Genomic DNA, 14,601 nt, shown 5'->3' with positions numbered 1-14,601 from the left:
TTCCCAACAGGTGGGTGCCTTTATGTGAAGGGGATGCTTAGCCGGAGAGTTAGTGTGGGAGGATGGAGAGGATATAGCTGGGTGGCTGTTGGCACAGGAGCCTAGACTGCAAGATTAGAAGTACCTATTTCTCTGCTGAAGCCAGCCTGAATACCAGACGACAAGAGGACAGCAAATGAGGATGGGAAAGCAGTCTCTGTTGATGCTATCTCTTGTGTTGGAAAGGCTCTGGTGCCTGGTAGGAGCATGTGTTTACACTGGGTTAGGCTCATGATAGCCGATGCGCTAACTGAGATGTGCTCTGCAAGGTAAGTCTGTCCTCACCTCTGCTTGAACTTACGCTTTCCTTGTCATAAGAATAGAGTTGAAATGTGCCCTGGGTTTGGGTCTCTCTGTTCCTGTGTCCCTTTGCAAAGCGATACCACTTAATCTCTTAAGAGGTTCTGTAATAAACAACATCAAATTTAACAAAAGAAAGTTGGGCCATTGGATAATTTCCTTTACTGGAGAAATTAGAAAAGAAGCCCCAGGGAAAGTCTAGAATAAACTCTCTGTAGCGAAACTCCAGTTTTGTTTTTCCAATCCACTGCAGAACACTTCTCTTGCCAAATACAATAGAAACAAATTACTAGAAAAATTGAAAAAACCACCAAATTCAAGCTCAAATTTTAGATTCAACAGCCTTAAAATTACTCTGTGGAAGTCCTATAAAATTCCTATATGTTCTTTTCTCATTTCTGTACTTACTGTGACCAAGGCTTACACTGGACTGCAGACCAGATGTTCAGTTTAGTAAGGTGTAGGTAATGGATAATTTTTCATGGAACTGGCAAAATACTGTAAGCAAGTTCATCAGGGCATAAACTTTGGAAATAACTCAAGGCCCTGTACTAAGTTGTTCATCAGTGTTAATTTCTTAGGAGCAAAAGGGTACAGCAGTGATCAAGACAGAAAAGTCCCGTTTCTCAGAGAGTGAGTGAGAAAGGGATAGAAAATAAACATGAATACTTGGCAATTATTCATAGTACTAAGAAAAAAATTGAAGAGAATAGATAGATAATGAGAAGGAAGTGGGGCTATTTTAAGTATACTAGTGTAAGAAGTCTCCCTGAGGAAGTTTTTATTTATGCAAATATCTCAAATGATAAACAGTCATGTTCAGAGATCTGTAGGAAGAACATTCTAGGCAGAGGACAGCCAGTGCAAAGGCCCTTAGGCAGAGGTATCTTTGACACAAAGGTAGTGAGGCCTGAGGTGAGCAATACTGAATGCAACTTGATGTGGCCAAAGTCAACTGTAGGGAAGTGTGTAGATAAGGAAAATGCTGTCATGGGCAGCCCAGAGGTGAAGCTGTGCAAACAGGTGAGGTGGATTGCAGCTGGGGAACATGCAAGGAGAGGAATCAGGAATCTCATCCATGACTTAGCTCAGACTCCTGGTAATGGAATATGCAAAAGATGATGGATGAGGAGCCTGGGAGGAATGGGCTTTGGAGAAAAGGGCCTGGCCTTATAGATGGACAATAAGGAAGGCTTTGGAGCATTGGAGAGAGTTATCTGCAGAGGTTGTTAACTGGAGCGAGGGCATAGAGACAACTTTGGGTGGGTTTTGTCATATTCAACTGAACAAACACTGATATCACCTTGGCATTCATACAACTTGGGAATTGTAACACAGGATGTAGCATGCTCATGTTTGAATAACTGACTTGCTATAATAGGAAAAGGAGTTCTTTGATTGTTGAGTGTTTTAGGGCCATGAAGACCCATCTTTACAAAGTTATCTTATTACTTCTAATGATAAAAGGGTGAAGATGGGCTGGTGTCCTTTTTGATGGGATTTAAAAGTTTCTCTTCTGAATGTTGCATTTTCTATTATACTTTCTTTCCTGTTCTTCATCCATCTGGCTCTTTTACCTAAGTAAGACTTAAAGGACATTTTTTTTAAGTGATATTGGATGCAGTCAGGTTTTTAACAACAGATCAACCTGACAAACTGTTTAGAAACAAGATACTACTGTGTAGTTCTATCCCAGCCAAACCTGGAGTGAAATTTAAAGCAGGTCAACCCCTGGAGGGGGAATTGTTTAGTGGCTAAGTCATGTCCAACCCTTTGCAACCCCATGGACACACCAGGCTTCTCTATCCTTCACTATCTCCTGGAGTTTGCTCAAATTCATGTCCATTAAATCAATGATGTTATCTAACATTTCATCCTCTGCCACCCCCTTCTCCTTTTGCCTTCAGTCTGAACCAGCATTAGGGTCTTTTCCAATAAGTCAGCTCTTCATTTCAGGTGGCCAAAGTGTTGGAGCTTCATCATCAGTCCTTCCAGTGAATATTCAGGGTTGATTTCCTTTAGGATTGACTGGTTTATTCTCCTTGCAGTCCAAGGGACTCTCAAGAGTCTTCTCTAGTATCACAATTCAAGAGCATCTATTCTTTAGCACTCAGCCTTCTTTGAGAGTAGTCCAACTCTCATATCCGTACATCACTGCTGGAAAAAACATAGCTTTGACTAGATGGACCTTTGTTGGCAAAATGATGTCTATGCTTTTTAATACACTGTCTAGGTTTGTCATAGCTTTCATTCCAAGGAAAAAGTATCTTTTAATTTCATGGCTGCACTCACCATTTGCAGTGATTTTGGAGCCCAAGAAAATAAAATCTGTCATTGAGGGTAAAAGAGGAGAGTAAAAAAGCTGACTTAAAATTCAACATTAAAAACACTAAGATCATGGCATCTGGTCCCATCACTTCATGACAAATAGGAGGGGAAAAGTGGATGGGGAAAATATATATATATATATATATATATATATGTAAAATTTGGGATCAGCTAACTGCAAAAAAGGAAGTAATACCCATGAGTCCAAATTTCAATTGCAGTTTATTTCCCTACATTTAGCAAAGTAGGGTGAATTTATAAGTTTTGCAGTATCCATATGGTTTCAAAAGCATCAATTCTTTTTGAGACTGGAATTTTGCCCATCTTACTGTTAAGGTGCAGGCTCAAATGAAGGTCTGAGTGAAAGGTTGTACTTTATTTGATTTGGATTTTAAAAATGTGTGTGTGTGTGCGCGCATTTAGTGGTAACCTATGAATAATACACTCACAAGCTATTACAAGGGCTTCCCAGGTGGCGCTAATGGTAAAGGGCCTGCCAGCCAATGCAGAGGATGTAAGGGATCTGGGTTCAGTCCCTGGGTCAGGATGATCCCCTGGAGGAGGGCATGGCAACTCACTCCAGTGTTCTTGCCTAGAGAATCCCATGGACAGAGGAGTCTGGCGGACTACGGTTCATAGGGTTGCAAAGTTGGACACAACTGAAGCTACTTGGTGCATACACGCACACACACAAGCTATTACAACTAAAAGGACACAAGAATAAATTTGTCCCTTGGGTTCTTTAACAGAACAGGAAATGGAGGTGTTACAACTTGCCCAGGGTCACACAGGTAGTTAAGAGCAGAGCTTACACCAGAGCTGGGACTAGTCTAATTTTTAGTACTTATTGCTTTTATCATGTGACTCCTTAACCTTTTATATTCCAAATGCTGAAGCTAGGTTATAAAGTAGCATATTTTCTTCTAGTATTTAATTCATGGAAGTCAATATAAATTCCTGATTTTTTTTTTTTTTTAATTCCTGATTTTTAAAGTTCCTTTCTGGGTAGTATTTGTGCAGATTTGATTATTTTGTCTCTGAAAATAATTCAACAGCTATTTAGAATTGGGAAGTGTCTTGCATTTGATATATTTTGTTTTGGCATTTAGGTTTTCCTCGAACATTAGTTCAGGCTGAAGCCTTGGACAGAATATGTGACCTGGATCTAGTGATCACTTTGAATATTCCATTTGAAACGCTCAAAGATCGTCTCAGTCGACGTTGGATTCACCCTCCCAGTGGAAGGGTATATAACCTGGACTTCAACCCACCTCATGTACATGTAAGAATATACAATGTACTTTCACACATTGAAAAGAAGGTAAAACATTTCAGTTGAAAAGTGGGGGAACAATTTGAATAGGCTATTCCAAAAAGAGCAAATATACATAGCCAACAGATATTTTAAAATTAATCATTCACTTGTAATGAAGGAATGTAAATTAACACTTTTATTTCTGTAGTTAGGATCTGGGAACATGTTACTGTTATCTGTATTAGGTATATGAAATGTTAATCATCTTTTAGAGAAGCAACCTAGCAACGTACATTAAAAATTTTAAATACATATTTCATTCAACCCATTTCTGGGAGTACAGTCTATGAAAATGTAAGCATTAGCATGTAAGGTCATGTACACAGTGAGGCTTATTTCAGTGCTGTTTGTAGTGGGAAAAATAAAATTTGAAAACAATACAAATGTTAATTTCTAGGGATGGCTAAATAAATTTGGCAGTAATCACATTTTGGAATATTATGTAGTCAGTAAAAAGAAAATTGAGTTAGTACTATATTCATTGGGAAGATTTCCCAGAGAAGGAAATGGCAACCCACTCTAGTATTCTTGCCTGGAGAATTCCATGGACAGAGGAGCCTGGTGGGCTATAGTCCATAGTGTTGGATGCAACTGAGTGACTAGTGCTTTACTTATTATATTCTTTGGCCTAGAGTAATATTTTTCCCTGAGTGTTGTTAAGTGACAAATGCAAACAGCAGAGTGACTCAATTTTTGTAAAACCACGACCACCCTTATTTATACATATCTGTTTACATGATTATAAGTGCTCTCTAGCTTCATAAAAGTAGGGATAAAGATATAAAGGATCTAACCTGGGCTGCCAGTGTTTGGGGTTGGGACAGAGTAAGGCATAGGGTTAGAGTGAGTGGGGTCTTCTGAGTAGTGAGCATGAGGATGTACAGAGACGAGAGAGAGCCAAAGGCATAGAAGATTGCCCTTTAAAAGAAGTTCACAGTATAATAACTATGTGTCTGCATAAAATTAAGTATATGTAAAGGTATATGGTTAAAGAAATTTTTGGTAAACTCATTTAAAGAGTTACTGTTCCTGGTAAAGGCATGAATTAGTTCAATCTGATCATTCTTATTTGCCAATAGATAGTATTACTTGTTCCTATCTAAGTGTGAAAGGTGTGGCCATTGTGTCTTACTGGTTTAATGTTTATGGACTAGGATAGACTTGAATATAGTCAGTAACAACTACAGAAAACTACTTCAAGGGGTTATGTATGTATGGATGCCATCTAGTTCTTTAAGTCATCATTAGGTTCTTATAAGTCCTTTTCATTTAGGTTAAGCAGAAGTCTAACCTTTTGAAGTCTTCTTTTAAAAATGTACGTTATTCTGGAATTCCTTTGTAGAGCTCTTCCATCATTCCATCCCAAAAAACAAGTACGGGGGAAAAATGGAAAAGGAGGAAAAGAGGGTTCTGAGTTGGCATTGGAGTCTAACACAAATGCATCATATTTTGGCCCTCTGTAGACTTGCTGATGTGGAGATTCTTGTAGAATTTGAGCTGTTTTCCAAAGCCTGGGTACCCCTAAAAGAGCACCTGCTGTTCAATGCTATTTCCAAAGACAGCAGTGGAAGTGCCAGTTTGGGCCAAGTCACCCAGCTGCTGTGACCAAGCTCCCTGGGAGAGACGCTGTTGTCCTTGCATCCTCCTGCTCTTTCTGGAAACAGTGTTGTATTTCTGGGTGCTATAAAGTCCTGGAAATGATTCCTGAGCTTTGCAGCAATAAGTAAAATAAAGGAGAGGAATGAGTGATGGATCTCCTTCTCCCACCCCTCATGTCTCCCGTTCCATCAGGGTAACAGCCCTGTAGTACACACATGATAATTATGTGGCTCACCAGTAAGTTCTAAGTGTAAGTTATATACTTAAGGCTTTGTGCTGTATTAGAATTTTAGTGCATTTCGAACTTAGAGCCAATTTTGGATTATCCAGTTGAATGACTGAGCCTTCTGCTCTATGCCTGAGTTCTGCTCTATTCTGCCTTTTGACAGATTGATTTCCTATGACTATCTGCCTTGGTAGTCCAATAGCCATGGACTTGGCAGGTGAAATTCTGAGGTGTCCTTTTTGCTTTTTGTATGCAGATATAGCTCCTGGGGAAGTTAAAGTACACAAAAAAATCAGATTTTCTAAAATTACAGTTTTTCAGTTGCAGAATGTTTGTTCGTAGTTATCCTGGGTACATGATTCATGCCTATTTTGTTCTAACTTTAGATGTCATTAATTGATTTGCTAAAATAACCTGAGTAAGTTTAATCTTAGAAGAACTACGTGATAGAATTTGAAAGTAGCAAAAACAGGACTGACATACCTTTTCTTTGATTAGTGTTTTTCCTAAGGAGGCCATTTGGTTCTTTGAGACATTTGTTTTCCATTTTAAGAACTCAAGCTTTAGAAAGAAGCTAGTTTTAGGATTATTTAGAGGACCAGAGTGACATTGTTGAGGATTTCTCTGGTATTTGTAGGGGATTGATGATGTCACTGGTGAACCATTGGTCCAGCAGGAGGATGACAAGCCTGAAGCAGTTGCTGCCAGACTAAGACAGTACAAGGATGTGGCAAAGCCAGTCATCGAGTTATACAAGTGAGTGTGCTTCAGTGTTCCCGTGCCCCTTGGCCAACTGAAAAGGTGTGGCTCCTCGTGGGAGGGACAGTGGGTTGCCGTGGGCTGGTGTTTCTTCAAGCTTGATAAACCTGAAAGGCCAAATACCTCTTGGATGAAATGCTGGTGTGTACATGGGAAAGAATGCCTGGTATTTTTATGCTTAAACTCTGATAAGGACCACAGCCTGATCATCTCTGTGTGATGATAAATTTGCATCTAGACATTTTCATTTTTTTAAGGGACTGAAATAATGGTTTGCATTTTGATACTCCCACGTGTAAATATATGACTTGGATAGATTAGAAGGGACTTTTTGGCTTAGATATGTCTGGAGGGAGTTTAATAAAGAAAAGCTAAAGCCATAAACTACAGGTTGCAAATTCAGATAACTTACAGGGGCCAGGCAGGTGATGGAAATGAGTGTCAAACCTGGTGGGGGACATGTCAAGCTGGGCAGTTGACTGACAGTTGAATTAGACAGCTCCTCTGTTGCTCTAGCCAATTATCACCATGGAAGCACTCAGGCTAAGTGTGGCCAGTGAGCCTGTTTTTCCAAAGAAGCAGAAGTCAAGCTTTCTCTGCAGAAGAAAATCCCTTATTTTATAATATATTGGCAAAAAATTAAAAAAAATTTTTCATGGCTATGCCGCAGTTTGCGGTATCTCATTTCCCCATCCAAGGATTGAATCTGGGTCCCTGGCAGTAAAAGCACCGAGTCCTAACCACTGGACCCCCAGGCAATTCCCTAAAAAATTATTAATAGCTTGGATGCCAAACAAAGTCCGTGTATGGACTGCATTCAAGACAGCAGCGTACAGCCTCTGCTCTAATCATTGTCTGATCTTGTAGCCCCCAAACAATTTAGCCAGCCTTTAGAAATGAAGTTCTTGACCATTTATTAGGATACATCTTGTGTTTCATGATCTATAACAAGGGTTTTAGAGTAGCAATGTTTGTCACTGATTTGCTTTTCACTGTGTGTATTGAGGCAGATTTGAGGTCATCCCTATAATGTTATCATGTTTTTAAAGGGGAGAAGAAAAGTTGGCATGACAGCAAACTTGTGAGAATTGCTGAGGCTGGGCTTTATTTAGTTATACCGAACTGGGGGTGTTGATACATTGGTTTTGGCACTCAGTGATGTGTGATGTAGACCAGGAGATCGTGTTTATATTATACCCAGGATCTTCATCCGCGCTGATACCATGTCAAAAGGAAACCTAAAATGCCCTGTATGTCGGACTTTGTTTTTCAGGAGCCGAGGAGTGCTCCACCAATTTTCGGGAACCGAGACTAACAAAATCTGGCCCTATGTTTACACACTTTTCTCGAACAAGATCACCCCTGTTCAGTCCAAAGAAGCCTACTGAGCCTGCGCAGTGGAAGAACCGGGAAGATATGGTCATTCATTCAATTGTGTGTGTAGTATTGGTGCCATGTCCCAGTTAGCAGCTAGCCGAGATAGCTTGCAGTGTCTTTTCTAGTTTAAATGGTGAACAGACATGAAAACTAATGAATAGAATGAGTTAATGATGAGGCTCTTCTCTGCCTTTCTAAAAGAGGGGCCACCTACACGTGTTTAAGATGTCCCTGCACGTGTCTCAAGTTCTTTATAAGAAAGGAAGCAGCACAGGCTGGATTCCAACGGTGTATCGCCCAAGCTCTAGCTGATTTTCCACGGCCAGGTTGTTGCCATAGTAGCTTTTTCACATGTGATGGTGGTACTCCCTGGTTCTCCCCAGCCCCTAAAGGCTGTTGAAACATAGCACCAGGAGGCCTGAGAATGCCAGGGGCTATAGCTGCCTTTGTCCTGGTTCTCTGGCATCTGCCCTCCTGGTGACAGTGGGATTGAAACAGTAGCTCTCAGTGATTGCTTCTCTGGCCTTGAGTGACTGTCCACAGTTCATTTTTTTTCTGTTAGGAATGACGCCTTCTCTGCATCCGTACTCCATTGAATCTTTTTCAGACATCCCAGAATGAAAGGACTTGGCTTCTACTACTTTTATTAGACGTCTGCGTTCTCCCTCCCTAGACTATTAAGTAATATTGTTCCTGCTTTTATCCCTCTCAAATTCCTGTCTGAGAGCTGAGAGCTGGGGGGCGATGTTCGGTCTCTTTATGCACCAGGAACTGAACTGTGTGGAGGGTCTACTTTAAACTGTTGGTCTGACTCTTCGTGAATTGACACCGCTCCTTTCTTTTATTGTGGCAAAATAAAACCCTAAGAGTCTTTGGGAAACTCTCAAAAACTGGGAAATACTCACCTCCATAAATGTTAAAAGATTGTGTCTTATGTATAGAAGTAAATAAGACCATATGGAATTACTGGACTGAAAGAATAGTTTAGCTTATAGTGAAGACAAAAAAATATATATTTTGAAAATGCTGCTAAATATTGATGCTGACAGTGTTTTTCTCTTGTGAGTGACCCAAGCATATTATAAATAGTTGGTAAAGGGAATGGAGCCTATGGGGTCAAGGAAAATGTTGCACTAGCTGTGCCTAGACTCGTGATGACAGCTTTATGATTATGCGATTTGGTAAAATTGTAATTTTTTATTCTATTCCAAAGATGCTTTCTATAGGGTGGCCATTAAGTCTAGAAATATAGATCATACTATTTTGTCATTCATTAGAATATAGTATCAATAAACCATTTATTAAGGATTTGCCTGGTTTCCAGACTTGGTGGCCACTAATGCTCACCCTCCTCTGGGAAGGACAATGAAATTTATTCCTGTTGCCTTAAAAATATTCCTCTTCATGCATCATGATTGTACCAGCGAGGGTCCTTTACTATTTCCAGGAGTGACTTCTGTGTAACTCCTGATACTGCTGAGAAAACAAAAGCCTTTCAGCATAGGTGATGTTGGAACACATTATTTATTTTCTGAAGATGTCGCAGTGAATTTCTAGCCGTTCACTGACCCGTGAATTCTATTTGGTAGCCATGCAGTTTCTCTCCAAACACTGCCCCCGCTCTGGCCAGTCCCTCTCACTTTGTCTCTTCATGTGAATGTTCTTGGTTCCCTTAGTGGAAACACAGACCAGTTTCCTCCTCGTCCTCTGAACCCAAGTGAAGTAAGATTATTTACTTTCTAGGTTTATGCAGTTAAAATGCCCAGTTCAGATTTGTGAAACATCAGTGCATGGTAGTGACTTTTGAGAAGAGTTGTGTTTAATTGCCAGTTGATGGGGATAGAGTGAAAATCAGACGTGCAGATATAGCTCAGGTTTCCAGGGGAACCAGGCATAGAGAAAAACAAGTCTTATATGAGGAAAATTACACAATTTAGAGTGGTTTTGCCATGGAGACAATTTCCATAAAGTAGGAAAAGTAGAAAGTTAAGGTTATTATAGGGATCATTCAGGAGAGGAAAGTGTGTGCTTTTTTGGAAGCAGAAAAATCTTCAAAACTTTCCTCACTTCTATTGATGTTTAGCAGATGCTCCAATGTATGCTCCAATGTAATCATGGGCTTTGGAGTTTTGGGAAGAGGTATGGGAAATGGCCTCGGTGATCCCTGACTCCATACTCTGCTCCTTCATCCTTCCTTCCATTCTCCCGTCCAGCAAAATAGACACTTAAAGCCAGCATCAGAGTCGCTCAATGCATCTCACTAGTGTGTGCTATTTCTGAGGTTGCCTTGAAGTAGAGGGCAGTCACCTTTGCTAGGTGAGACCATAATGAAAGCCAAATGCTGTTTCCACAGGCTTTTGAAAGATGATGCTTGTTTGATGATGTTTGATAGCCTAAAAAAATGTTTCTGGTTTTCTTCAACAAAGTCTAGCTTTTCCTTCAATGATTTTGCACTAAAATAAAATAAAATTTTCTTGAAAATATTTTGACCAAGATAAAATTAAAGGGATCTCTTAGTTTTCCTTCTACTGCCACACGTGAGGTTCCATCAAAGCAAGGCACAAAGAGTAGTTTGGTTTCTAAAATTCCTACGTATCCCTGCCTTCTCTGATTCTAGCCAGCTCTGCATTCATTTTGCTTTCTCTTATCCCCACCAGCTTCAGCTTTAGAACTTGAAAGCACTGCTGTGTTTCATATATTCTAACACTAAAGCAAGCATATAATAGGTACCACTTATTGAAGGCCTGCTGAGTGTCATGTGTGTACAGTTTTAGGACATTTGCAAACATCTCATTTAATCTTGCCAGCATCTTTTGAGATAGGCACGATCCCCTGTTTATAAACAAAGCGAGGGTCGGCAAAGTAAAGCATCTTGCCCTGGCTTCTGCTGCCAATGCGCAGTGTAGACAGACTTGAACCCAGCTTTCCTGGCTCTGCTCCTGGATGTTAACTCCCTGCGTCCTGTCCCAAGCAACACAGGGCTCTGAGCTTGCTTGTATTTCCAAGTGGCCTCACATCCAGAATGGCGGTGTTCACTCTGGTGACATCCACCTCTGTATGAGAGTGTTCCTTTTCCTTTTTCCCTTTTGCTTAAGCAAAGGAAGCTGCCAGAGGAGAGTCTGAGCCCTTGATCATCCATAACTGCTCACTTGTAAGTAAAAAGAGGGCTTCCCTGGTGGTTCAGCTGGTAAAGAATCTACCTGCAGTGCAGGAGACTTGGGTTTGATCTCTGGGTTGGGAAGATCCCCTGGAGAAGGGAACTGCTACCCACTCCAGTATTCTGGCCTGGAAAATTCCATGGATTGTATAGTCCATGGGGGTCGCAAAGAGTAGGGCATGACTGAGAGGCTCTTAGTTTTGTACGTAAGTGAAATGAAAGGCCGTCTAAGTAGGCCTGGCCTGGGTCCAGGCTACTCTGTGGCAGCGGCAAGCTCATGGTCCTCACTTGTTCTCTCGGTGTCCATGGTTCTGTGGCCCTGAAGGGACCTTGGTGCTTCTGCCACCCCAGCTGTCCAGCCGTGGTGCTCACACACTCCCCTAGACTCCTGGGAGCCCTCCAGACACTACTCAATACTTTGTTTCCCTGACATCAGAACAAATGACTCCCTTGCCTCTACCCCCGGGCATGGCCCCCATAGTAACTGATCTTTCCTGCAGTGCCAGCCGGTGAACGAATGGTGATTGGGCTCCTAATCCAGGGTCATCCTAGACTTTAATACCATCCTCCCTGTGTGACATTGTGCATTAACATGGTCCTGAATGCCAAATCCACATCTTTGCCTGCCCTCTGATGTGGTGGCACTGCTTATCGCTTACAATTCTGGCAGAAATGGCTTCCCATCTCACCTGCCTTCTCCAGGGTGACTCTCAGTACCTTCCAATAGTTCAGCTCACATGAGTTCCAGCTTCATCCAGGGTGTGCCCCTCTCTTTGGTAGGGAAGGGGAAAAGGTAAGAATAGGCACAGGCGATGGAGGATTCTTGGGAGACAGGTGATGCTCTGGCCTCTCCTGCCATTTCTAGGTTGAGTTTTTTTTTCTTTTCTGGCCACACCACGAAGCATGCAGAACTTACCCAACCGGGAATCGAACCTGTGCCCTCTGAAGTGGAAGTGTGGAGTCTTAACCACTGGACTGCCAGGGAAGCCCTATAGGTTCTTGATAAATTCTGATAGAAAGATGCCTATGTAAACCCATAAATAGAGTTTTTATACTTTTTAAATCACTGGAAACTGAGTTCAGTATCTGATTTTGGTTATTTGTTTAAAGAAGTTTTAACCACCTGTTTGTGGTGTGTATGGGGGGCAGGGAGGGGAGGGAGAAGTCTTTGCTTAAATCATAAAGACAGCAAATTTCCAAGTATGTTCAGGTATCAGAAGGGCTTGGTAGTCACTGTTGATTGGTGCTATGTGCACTCCATCCATTATCTAATTAAATCCTCAACAATTAGCCTATGTAATAGTATTATCTCAATTATCTTGCCTCCTTGTGTTTTAAAACTGAAATGCTCCTGTTTACTTAACCTTTTCCTATATGGATAGGAATTAATCAGGAAATTCAAAAAGGCTTTTTTGGTGTTTTTCTAGTTTGAGCTCCCTATTCTCATGAATAGGTAAAACAGTGTATTTGCTCCCACCCGGAATCTTTGCTTTTGGCCCTAGTGCCAAGACTGGAAATGAGCACCAGTGGGTCCTGGTGGTAGCCACACACGTGTCTACAGGGGACGGTGTTTCATCCGTCCTCTGCTGGGTCACGGGATCTCGGGAGGCATTCGTATCTACCTGATGGATTTCGTGTGTTGCTTTTCACTCGATAGACAATATCTTTTCTTGCTGCAGTAATTTTGCCAGAAAGGCAATTCGTAAGACAGAGTCATGTCTATAGTATGAATTGCATTCTATTCCCCTCCATTTTCAGTAATTCCCTCGTCTGTTTGGTGTTTCAGAAGAGGAACCCAGTAACAAACACCTTTTCATGTGGGAATGTGGTCTGGTCATAAGGTTCCTTTCCTTATATAACTGACCCAGTCTGCTTTCCAGATGCAAAGTGTGCAAGACCCAGATGATGGGGGAACCGTGAAGCCGTATTTCAACTGTGAAGAAAATTTGCTTCCTGCGTCTGTTGAGATATAATTACAGTTGCTGATAAATGCCATACCTTATCTTTATTTTAACAAATTGCACGATTCTTGCCAAAATAAATGTCATTATCTGTATGCTTCAGGAAATTCCCTAAATTGGTGTGTGTGTGTGTGAGAGAGAGAGAGAGAGAAAGAGAGGTGATGTGTGTTTTGGCGGCGGGGGGGCGGGGGGGGGCGGGGGGAGTGGTGGATATATTCATTCCTTCTTTGGTGATAATTAGGCTATTCTATAAAGCACAGTGTCATTCTTGAAATAAAAGATTTCCTGTTTAAACACATGTCAAAAGAGCATTGTACCTTGAAGATTCTCACTGGGGTTGATGTGTGTCTAATTTCATTTCATAAAACCTTTCTCTTGAGACAGAAATGTGCTAAATAAAAACAAAGTTTTGTGTTTAATTTAGAGAAGAATAAAGGGAAGAAAAATGAAAACTCAATCTTTGTGTCAGCTCCAAGGTGTCAGGGCATAGAGGGCTTTCCCAGTTTTATGAGAATTTGTACTACTGATTTTTATATATTCTTGAGATGAGTAGATCTTGGGAAATTGTTGCATTACAATGGCATTTCACTGTGATTCCTCTCAAGCTCAAATCAGTTCTCTAACCTAATGACAACTTGCCTCTGGTTTACTCTTCTGTGAAATGTCAGCTCCATTTTCCCAGAAGTCATGTGTTTACAATGAGTCAGTGCTTTTCCTCAGTGTGGAAGTTATCAGTCCTCTTGATTTTGGTGTATGTGCTTAATTCAAAGTATCTAAACCTGTAGTCTAATCTGTACATGCTCTGTTAATTGTGTTATTGATGATTTTATCTTGCTTGAAGATTGACTCATACTTTTTAATTTGATAGAAATAAAGTTTTTTCTGCTTAAAACTAGTGAATTCATTTAACATTTCTATATAGCCTTTTATACTTGGCAGTACACATCTTCACAAATACTCCCATTTATGCCACTCTGCAACCTTCCCATTATCTACAGTGTTTTCTCCACTTTGAAGATGGAGAAAACCGAGAATACAGTGTTCCCTGGATAACGTGATAGTTGGGTGTTAGAGCGAGACCCCAAATCCAAGATTTATGACCCCTCTCCGTCTCATTTTCTTCTATACTTTGTTGCCTCACTTTGTTTACCTTCAAACTCCTTTATTTTCCAGCACTTTATTCTTTACCTATTTCCATGGACATTCTTTATTTTTGAAGCAACTGGATGATGTAAGTAGATTCCATCCTACAGGTAAGGAGACTGGATCAGAGTGCCTGACTCTAAGGTCATGCCTTCCAGGCTTACCCAGCAGAAGCAATAGCTCCAGCACACCTCTCTGGTGGGAGCTTGAGGTGTAGAGGAAACAGAGCCTTTGAAGGAGAATCTTCCTGTGACAGGGATGGGGGCACATGCCCTGGCCTCTCCCAACCTCTCCTATCTCCTGCAGGGACTTTCCGTTAGCTGAAGTCAGATGCCAGCTGACGCAGCAACTTGTTCTCCAGGCTTCCGTGTCCCTGAAAGGTGAACTGGACCTAATG

At 41.1% G+C, this 14,601-nt stretch overlaps 1 protein-coding gene across 2 annotated transcripts in view; it reads left to right on the top strand.

Moving 5' to 3' along the window:
- The window catches only part of AK4 (adenylate kinase 4), an 83,502-nt gene extending 69,549 nt beyond the window's left edge, over positions 1-13,953 (top strand). For both annotated transcript variants that reach the window (XM_065911505.1, XM_065911496.1), the window contains exons 4-6: positions 3,777-3,949; positions 6,445-6,563; positions 7,840-13,953. In XM_065911505.1, the coding sequence (XP_065767577.1) occupies positions 3,777-3,949; positions 6,445-6,563; positions 7,840-7,954 (407 nt within the window). In that variant the 3' untranslated portion in view covers positions 7,955-13,953. The remainder of the gene's footprint in view (positions 1-3,776; positions 3,950-6,444; positions 6,564-7,839) is intronic.
- The last annotated feature ends 648 nt before the right edge of the window (positions 13,954-14,601 follow it).

The sequence above is a fragment of the Muntiacus reevesi genome, chromosome 1 (genome assembly GCF_963930625.1).
Source record: "Muntiacus reevesi chromosome 1, mMunRee1.1, whole genome shotgun sequence".
Classification (NCBI taxonomy): Eukaryota; Metazoa; Chordata; class Mammalia; order Artiodactyla; family Cervidae; genus Muntiacus; species Muntiacus reevesi.
This window is presented reverse-complemented; position numbering and strand designations above follow the sequence as displayed.